The sequence below is a fragment of the Seriola lalandi genome, unplaced genomic scaffold (genome assembly GCF_002814215.2).
Source record: "Seriola lalandi dorsalis isolate HSWRI2012SDOR001 ecotype SW California unplaced genomic scaffold, Sedor1 jcf7180002054312, whole genome shotgun sequence".
NCBI classification, from domain to species: Eukaryota; Metazoa; Chordata; class Actinopteri; order Carangiformes; family Carangidae; genus Seriola; species Seriola lalandi.
In genome coordinates this window covers 443,912-453,823 of record NW_019524865.1, presented here as the reverse complement: position 1 = coordinate 453,823, position 9,912 = coordinate 443,912, and the positions used below count along the sequence as shown (strand labels likewise).

Here is a 9,912-nt window from a genome sequence, read left to right as displayed (position 1 = left end):
GAGGGAGGGAGGGAGGGAGACTAATAAGCTCAGCATGCATACTGAATGTATTATAAAGTTACTGTAGCAACAGCGTTTCCAACCCTTAGCTATGTCTGGCCACAAAAGCACACACACACACACACACACACACACACACACACACACACACACACACACACACACACAGTGCAACTTTTGCCCTTAAGATAATTAAATAAATAAGATTTTGTCATCTCGTTCATTGATTTCATGCTGCACAGAACGGCCTGCTCTTTTCTTCTCTTGTATTTCTTTTAAGTAAATACTTAAAAAAAGGTCCAGTTTGAATCACTGCCATGTTACAGCATTAAAAATAGTCAAATCATTTTTAGATAGCGATGCCTGTCAAACGCTTCGAAATAAAGAAGAGGGATATTAAGGTCTGAATCTTGAAATCGAATGCTGTTGAGTTATACAACCCCCCCCCACCATTTATTAAATGAGAACGTGGGGATGAAATCAGTGAGGGATCGCACATTCAGCTCAACACGTGCTTCTCAAATTAAGGCCCAGGGACAAGACGAGGGCCGAGGTCTAATCAGAGTGAATCTGCCGCTCCAGGGTGAGAAAATATGAGAACCTGCAGTCGATGCATCGAGCTGCAGAGAGCTCCGTGTTGTCATGTATCTGCAGCGTCTTCAAGGTAAACAAAGAAACCCTGCTACGCACAGCCGACACTTAGCTTCCAAATATTTGAACAATATACCCATGGTGCACTGCAGCAAGGTCAGCAGTAGAATAACTGGATGTAAATACAAGGCTGTCTGCACATCATCTGTTTTCCATTTCTGTTTGCACACACTCATGTATGCATTATGTCTATCCATACAGCAGCTGTGTCTTTTTCTAGTCTTTTATTACACAGTGTCTGTCTGTGCATTCATTTATAAACTTATCTCTCCGCTCAGCATGTATTTATAAAGCTACAGCCTGTTCCTGCGGTTTCTTGGAGGAGCTTGTTTGTTTGGGAGCCATAATAGCATCTCGCCCAATAACATGCCGCATACATGTGGGCAGCAAATCATTGTGCTCTGCGTGTGGGCGGGGAGCTTGTCCAGGCTGTTAGCCTTGGTGTCTGTGTGAGCTACTGGTCGGATGCAGCAGAATTTTAACTAGTCAACAAATTATTAACAGGACTGAGCGAGACAGAGAGCGGCGGCAGCAGCGATGGCGAGGGTAATAACGTTTAATTATCAAAATGGCTGGAATATGACACCAGAGGATTATGGCCAATCAGAGGTGTTTCATGCGACCTATGGGTCAGCTTCAGCAGTCTGCCGTGTCTCCAAGAGGTTTACTTTTTTAAAATGTTTTTATTATCAATCATTCTGCAGATCATTTTACTGATTAATCCTAAAAAATAATTAAAATCGTTCCGTCATGATTTTCCAAAAGTGACGTTTCGTTACACAGCATCATTTAAATCAAACAAAAAGCACCAAACTTCACATTTCAGAAACTGGAAACACTAAATATTTGGTATTTTTGCTCGATCAATGACTCAAACGAAAGATTTATTCTTTTGTTGTTTAAGCTTTGAATTAAATGAGATCAACTGAGATGCATTAACAACCGTGTAAACACAAGTAAAGCTGACTTGACGTTGTGTGAATGATTTATCGCTGTGGTCAAATTAAAGACATTTTTAAAAAGCTTCTGACTGCGGTGACTCCTCCAGAAGAAAAAATCAGACATCAATATGTGCCGCTACACTGTCCCGACCTCACTATATACCACCGTACTTCCTTGACTATGCTCAATTAGTGCGGTGTGTATTTGTTTGTACCTGAAGCCTGGAATCATCTTGGCAAAACCGATGACCTTCTGGATGCTGTAGGACACCAGGTCGGCCAGGTGGGGCAGCATGGACAGCTTGGTGTCCTCCTCGCTGGAGTCCGGACTGCTGGCGCCGTCCTGGTACATCATTAACAAGTTGCTTAAGTTCATCTTGGTGTCCACTGACTCTGTTTGAGGAAGGGATCAGGAGACAAGGGCCGAGGAGGAAAGCAAGGGGAGGGAATGAAGTGATTACAAGGAACACACATTTTGAACACACAGAAATAGCAAAGCGTCGAGGTAAGACAGCAGTGAAGAGATGAATTATTTAGTATTTTATGAAAACACAATTAACAAATTTCATCTTAGAATTTGATTAAAATTATAGCTTGCTATTTTGAGATGCTGTTTAACATCTCAAAATAGCAAGCTATAATTTTAAGCTAAAAGAAACAATACAAGAAAAAGGAAACCAAATCATTGTATCATCTTGGTGCAAACAAACACACAGAGTTAGTTATCTGACAAACTGTTTTTGGTAAATTCCTCAAGATAAATACACAAAGGTCTTAGCATATCTGTTAGGGAAACTCCTGTCGTGAAATGCAGTTTCCTATTGTTTTGCTATGTGCATGTCTGCTTGTTTCTCTTGTAATGAATGGGCCTTCTCCAGCAGAGGCAGACACAGTGGGCACAGACTTACTGCTTACTTGTGTTTTTTTTTTTACTCAGTCGATTTCTTCAGGGCTGTGTCTTTGCTAAAGTTAACCCTGAATCATGAGAGCCATCAAACAGAGGAGGAGGAGGAGGAGGAGGAAGAGAAGGAGTCTGTGTGTCTCACCAGGAGAGTGGTTGAATGAGTCAGACGAAGCATCAGACAGAGAGTGAAGGGAGGCGGCTCTGCTGGCACTGCGTGTTACTGGGCCTTCACGCACTGGAGGCTGCGCACGCACACAGAGACACAATTATTAATATCCTCACTGGAATACATTCACAACGGATGGACTCCTGATCCTTAATAATAATAATAATAAAAATAAAGTTTCACATGGATAAAATAACAAAAACAAACACATGCAAACAAACAGCTCCAGATAAAAAATAAAACAATAAGATAAAAGAATAAGAATCTGACTTAAGAAGAAAAAAAGAGGTGTTTGTCACGTTTGTAGAAAACCTGATGATGCGAACAAATGCTCCGTTTGATCATTTATAATTTAAAGTAAATGAGGGAAGTGAGTTCTGTAATCCAAATGTGTGTTGGCTTATTTTTAATATTTACTCAAAGACTAATGTTAAGAGTTCTCCACCAAGCTACAACACAGTGGGTCTTTATGAAAACATCAGTTCACCACCACGGTCGTGTCCTTCTGAAGTAGAGTACCCACTTTATTTATCTTTATCTTTAAAGCACACTTCAGTTTCTTTTTATTTTTCTCCTCTTTTTTTTTTTCAGTCTGATCAAAAATTGTTGCATGGTTTATTTTTTCGCATTAACTGGGCACTTCATCTCGCAGGGGTTCACATTCAGTTCAAAGTGACATTCATGACTGAAAAACTCTGGTATTTACTACGGAAGGGGAGTGTGGCTGTGGCTGTCTGCTGCGCAGTGTGCGACAGGATCACACTTGACACTAATAAATCACAGAGACGGGGAGAAGTGTTTTCAGACTTTCATGTTCCATCCAATCAGTATCCTCCATCTCATTTACTCCGACGACCCAACTGTGATGTTATGGTCACACGGGGGGGAGGGGGGAGGGGGTCGTCGTCGTCGTCTCACAGCACACCTCAGAGTCGTGACGCGGAGGAAGAAAATACGACGCCACTGTCGGGGCGGATAAACGCCTTTGGTGACTCGTGTTACTGGTGCCGAGCAAACTGAAAACACACACAGGCGTGTGCTCGCTGACGTGTTGGTCTGAAATATGACTGTGGTTACAGACGTTATTTACAGCTATCTCAAGATCACAGGATGGGGTTCTGACTGCCTTCACTTTCACACACAGTGCAGTCATTTTACTCCGCAATATGTGCTATACATATGTTGATCAATCGTAAATCTGGCTGTCACTACCGCCTCCTGTGCGTGCGTGTGACTCGTGTGATCTCAGCTGATGCGAACACCAGAGAACATAAATTACGCCAAAGAGTACAGTCGAGTCCATCGTGCTGAATTTTTAGTTTCTCTGCCTTCAACATCTCTATAACCTGCTGGGGCTGCATGTCACCACACCGGCCAGTAAACCAGCCGCTTGTGTGTTTATGCGACGTTTATTTAGAAAAACCCTGGTTCACTTGTAAAAAGAAGTTTATTTTGACCAAAGAGACCAACATGTAGGTGTGGCTGTACCCTTCCAGAGCATTCAAGTTTTTTACACTTGATTCAAATGCACACGCCATCTCGGTCTCTTCACTCTGTACAAAAAGCTGGAGCTTAGTTATCACTGACAGAAGAATTAGTATGATGTAAACACACTCTCCGCCTCTCTAATGAAAATCAAACGTGGCCTTTCCTGATGCTTTAGCTGTAATTATAATCTCCTCCAGTCAGTTAGTATATTAAGTATATTTTTCTAGTATCTGTACTTTACTTGAGTGTTATTTCACTGCACTTATTAGACAAAGACGTTAGGTAAAGAAGAGGCAGAGGATGCCAACATTAAACAAATTCACCCTCCAACTTGAGAACGCAAGTCGAGGTGGAGGTAAACTGACAGCTTGTGGTAGCTGCTGCTTTTAAAGCTGTGGTTGGTCAAATGACTTCTGGCCCTTTCTATAAGCTCTGCATCATATTGTTTAAGCGTTTTATTCTACAGTTTCTACCGTTTCTACTTGTTTGTTTTCAGAGACTTTTGAACACTTGAGAGTATTTTTAAAACAAAGTACTACAATACTTTGACCCAAGTAAAAAAATTTGACTGAACAACTTACTGTCTTTGTATTGGAGTAATATTTACTTCTATACTTTGACTCAATAATGGAGAGAATGCCACGGCTTCAAGTGTCGTGTTGAACCGGAGCAGATGGTATCCATATCCTATCGTGACATTTCTTTTGTTTCGAGCTCTTTAGTGTTTAGCCTCATATTTGCCGCATCAGCGATAATGTGAGCGTGGTTTTGGGAAAGGAGAAAAAGAAAACCCTGTGATGGACTCACCCTGAAGCGGGAGAAGTCAGAATAGGAGGCATCGTAGGTCTTGTGGTGAGCTTCCACCAGGCAGGAAATCATCCGGGCCTGCTCCTCATTCAGCCGTGGCCTCATCGCCTCCCGGGCCGCCTCTTCCTCCTTCCTCTTCAGTATCATTTCTTTCTTCCTCTGAACCTCCTCGTCTGTCAGGATGACTGGAATAGAGCATGGAAGAAAGGACATATTAAGAAAAATGAAAAAAAAAAAGAACAAAGGAAGAATGACAGAAAGTCAAATAAGTAAAGTTTAACAATGCAAACATTAAAAATCCGTATTTTTAATTGTTTGAATCCGTCAGGAAACAGGAAGCCAACAGAGAGAACGCTGCAAACGAATCTTGGATTTAATTAAGCCCACAGATATCACTCGATTGTAACTGATCCGCGCTCTTCTCACTGCATCCGATTCAGCGGAAGTAAACACATGCACCAGTCTAAATGCATGGTGCCACATAGCGTAGTGACACCACGCGCTCTTCACGCTGTCTGCGTTACGATGTTGTGACACAGAGGGAAACACCAAAGCTAATAATAGCTGACAAAGCAGAGGGTGACACCAGAGGAGCTTTAAGAGTATAAGACGAGTGACACGGCGTTTGTGTTTAAGTGATAGATATAAAAAATATAAAAAGATAAAAAATAAACTACTAACATTTTTGGATCGAACCCTGTCAAATCTCGTCATGTGACGGGTGTTTGTGAAGAGTCAAACGTCGTGGAGACCTGGCATGTCCTTTTAACTATAGCTCAACTTCACACTGAACTAGAGAATTAAAACAATTCATTGCTACCATCAGCAGTAAAACAAAGTTAGATTTCAAAACTATGCGAGGGAGATCTCATGTAAGCTCCACTTACTTACCCTCCAAGGTTACATGAAACATACATCTCCTCAGTGCAGCACGCGGAGACGGCCTGTCGTATCTGCTGCCTCTTTATGTGGCTTACGTAACTGGTGTTGGACATTAAATTGCCTTATTCATGCTGCACGAGTAAAGACTGCAGGCGGAGTGGCACAGCAGTGCAGAATGGATTAGGCACACTGTTTATAGTGAGTGGTCTATATAGAGGAGGCCGCCTCGCTCAAATGCCAAAAAATCTGACCCCTTTGGCCATAATAAAAACATATTTCCAGAAATGTCAGAGCTGTAATAAAATCTTTTTTGGACTTCCAGACAAACAATAAAAATGTCTACATCTTAAAAAAATGTTAGCAATGTTAAGTAACCACACTGGCCTTGTCAGCGTTGGCATCACAGTATGAGCCCTCCACTGCCCGCATATTAAAAATGATGTTATTGGAAAAAAAAAAAAAAAAAAAATGCAGGAGGTGATCAATTAGCTTCGACTCCTCCCTCTGGCCTTACACATAAACGTTGACTTATTGCAGCAAATGATGAAAAAAAGAACAAGACAGAACTGAAAACAATGGCGATCCTGCTGTGAAAGCACTGTGAGAATGACTGAAAATACAGCTGTGGTGAGTCGACATGAGTTTCTGTCCGAGTTCGTCACCGAATCTTTTGCCTTTCTAGAACGTTCCTTTGAACTCCCAGCGCAGACGGAGTCTCTGGAAGAGGTCTAATGGCAGACAGCTGCTCTGAGTGGCTCCGTTCAAACTGTTGCTGTGGAGAGGCCGTTTTCAACACTTACCACTGTGTGTTCTGTAAATTATTTTGATTCAGTTTAGCATGAGTAATACACACTATTCCCCTAGTGCAAGATTTGTCTTCTTTTCTTTTTTTTTTTTAAAACACACCTACATCTGGATGTGTGCTGCAGAGAGGGAGGCTGCCGATGACGTGAAACAGGAAACATTGAATTACAAGCTGTGACTGAAGACTTGATATAAAATGAAAAACATGAGGCTCAAACGTTCAGTGTGTGAATGTCACATCTGTAACGAGGTGATCTGTATTACTACTTCTACAGGCTTTAACAGTGTATTACCGTCACTGGTTTAATTGAGTTGTGAGATCATACATAGCAAGTGTTTGAAGTTTGAAGAAAACAGATGCTTCTGCTTGGGTCCTGTAACACTCTACATATTCACATAACTACTATATACAGTATGAGACGTTTACACTGTATTCTGGCAGATGTTGATCTACTACATGTTTCAGAGCACAACATTTCTGTTGAGCCCAGAAAGAAAGAGGCAGGAAGAGTGTTACACCGTCAGTGTTTGATGCCACACAGGAAACTGTACAGAACAAATATAGAAGAAAAAAAAGAAAAGAAAAAGGAAACCACACTAGGAGAACTGGGAGCTTACAAATTCAGAGCAAATATTTACCATTAGATCAAAAAAAAAAAAAAAGAAGATGAACAATATTTGCAGAACCACATTTCATATCACAGTTCTTCTTCTTCGTCTTGATACTGTAGCACGCTAAAAATAGCACACAGGAAAGTAAAAATACTGTTCAGTAACAACAGAAAACTAACTTCACTGGTGTTTTACACTTAGTCTCCTGAGGCCTGCAGTCACTGCCGGAGTAATGCGCTGACCTCCGAATGCCTCGGCCCATATTATCCTTTTGACTCTGTGCCACAGTGACCGATTACCCATGAAGCGCTCAACTGTGCCGACAGACGGACAGACAGACAGAACGACTGCCAGACAAACCACGACTGCCAAAGGGAGACGGGCCCAGAGTCATGAGGTCAAAACACACAGATACGACGGCAACTCTGACGGCCGGGCAGCTACAGAGAAACTGTCTCACCATTCATACTCTGCACACATCAAATTTAGCACCATCAAATTACGCTATTTGTTTAGGTTTTACAGGTTTATAGCCGCATAGCGACCTTGTTCACGACCGTTGTGTTATTCTGAATAAACTGCAGTGTCCTCGAAACGGTTCAACAGGCTGAACTGTTTTATCGTCTTAATCTGTTAATGCAGCGATTTCTGATTTGTTCATCCGCTCATCCACATTGTCATGTGGCAAGGCTGCAGCTTTCAGCCTTCACAACGTTAAGTGCATGTTGGGATCAAAGGAATAAATGCACCAAATAAATACATACTTCACAGTAACTGCTAATTTAAGAGACCAATGAGATGGCATGGATGACTAAATTAAACAGCGCTCAGATCATGCACTTCATACTAAGTACTGGTTGTTTTCCTGGAAGCTGTAAACAACTATATTTGAAGTGGATTTTCAGTGATTGCACCCTGGATTGCAACCGCAGAAGCAGCGTTACGTAACCGCATGATGTGGTGATGCAGACAAACAACAACAACAGTTTGGCAACACGGGCTTAAAAAGGCAACTGAATGAATCTGACTGCTTAGCTAACCAAAGGATTTGCTTGGCTCTCATCTCTTTTAACACACCATCATTAATTAGGCTGTGGCTCCGTACCAATGTCCATCCAGTCCCAAGCCAGGAGCGGCCTGCCTAGAACCACTCCTTGTGGTGCAGCTCAAAGCCCTGATCATGAATAGGCACAGTTTGGTCAGAATTTGGCACCGGCCGTCAAAGCAGCTATTCTAAGGCCGGGACATGATTGAACCAGTCAGTTTCCAGCCAAGTTTGAGCCCTGGATGGCATCATTAAGGCAGGAGTCCACAAAAAACAACACACCATCAAAGGAACATCTTGACCACCCCACAGTGCTTGGCAGACACGGGGCAGTTTACCAAAAAGAGAGTTTGCTGTTTGGGCAGCGACTGATTGGATGTGGCGATGTGGTGCCCTGAATGGCAGAGAGGAGCGAAGAAAGGAAGACAGAAAGAAAGGCAAACAGTGAGGGAGGGCTGGAGGTGGAGGTGGAGGTGGAGGGGGGGGGTTGAAAAAAAAAACAAAACAAAAACATATTAGTTTGGTAAACACCAGTAATGCCACAATGACAACGATGAAAAGGCAGAGCGTTGTGCAGGCCTGAGGTTCACAGCGGGCTTACTCATTAACCAGTCAACAGACCAGTTAAATACAATGGAGGCTGCTAACGCTCAGATCTGGTGTGATATATGTCAAGCGGGATTTGGTGTGTGGCCAAGATTTTTTTCCACCACCGCCCGCGCCAGGCCTGTGATGTTCCCGAGAGGTAAATTCAGGTCAGTCAGGCGTCAGGGCGCCCACACACACGCCGAGTGTGACGCAAAATGGCTTATCAGTAGATCGCAGTGGAAGTGTGAATGGAAGGACGGCGCGGGCGCATGAGGCGACGCCTCATTATGTCTCAGCAACGACGGAAAATATTGATTACTCGTATTGAATCTTAAATCTGAAAACTAAGGAGGTCTACGCATTAGCTAAATAGTCTGCGGGCGGATAAAGTCTTTGTTGTTCGGATTCGTCCACACCTCCGTTGACATGTTTTTGGTCTATCCCGCAATAAATCAAGCATCTGGCGAAATATGTTAATGCAGGTGTAAAGGCTGTCAAAGAGACGGAATACAAAAGAGTCAGAGAGGGGATGAAGAATATGAATTAGGGAGGTAAATGGAGGTCAGCACCGCAGGAGATGCTCCGCTACTCAAAAGACACCAAGGGCGGGAATTCAATCATCTAAAGGCTAAAACGTTTCAGAAACTCGCCTGTGATTCTAATCCTGTTACAAATACACACCCGTGCAGACAGACAAACACAGCGAGCATGCAAATACACACACTCTCCCTCTCTCTCTCACACACACACACACACACACACACACACACACACACACACTTAGACAAGACCAATTGTGCTGAACTGGATGTCCATAATCATTCACAGAGTGCCAAGTGTTGTGACACATGCGGAAAATCCTGTAGAACTTCAAAGAAATAAATAATCAAATTCTGGTGTGGTTTGACTGGAGAATATACAAACAGTCTATTTCTGTTGTCTGTTTTACCATCTCTGTCATGTCTACGTTTCCCTGGCTGCTATCAATCTGCCAGACTTATCAAGAAAGTTTCAGGAACTCAGG

The 9,912-nt window shown here is 42.6% G+C and overlaps 1 protein-coding gene across 2 annotated transcripts in view; it reads right to left on the bottom strand.

The window, feature by feature from the left end:
- LOC111655257 (vitamin D3 receptor A) overlaps positions 1-9,912 on the bottom strand; it is a 65,334-nt gene that overhangs the window by 3,015 nt on the left and 52,407 nt on the right. For both annotated transcript variants that reach the window (XM_023406586.2, XM_087174080.1), the window contains 3 exons: positions 4,958-5,142; positions 2,639-2,738; positions 1,808-1,985 (listed from right to left, as the gene is read on the bottom strand). In XM_023406586.2, coding sequence (XP_023262354.1) covers positions 1,808-1,985; positions 2,639-2,738; positions 4,958-5,142 — 463 coding nt within the window. The remainder of the gene's footprint in view (positions 1-1,807; positions 1,986-2,638; positions 2,739-4,957; positions 5,143-9,912) is intronic.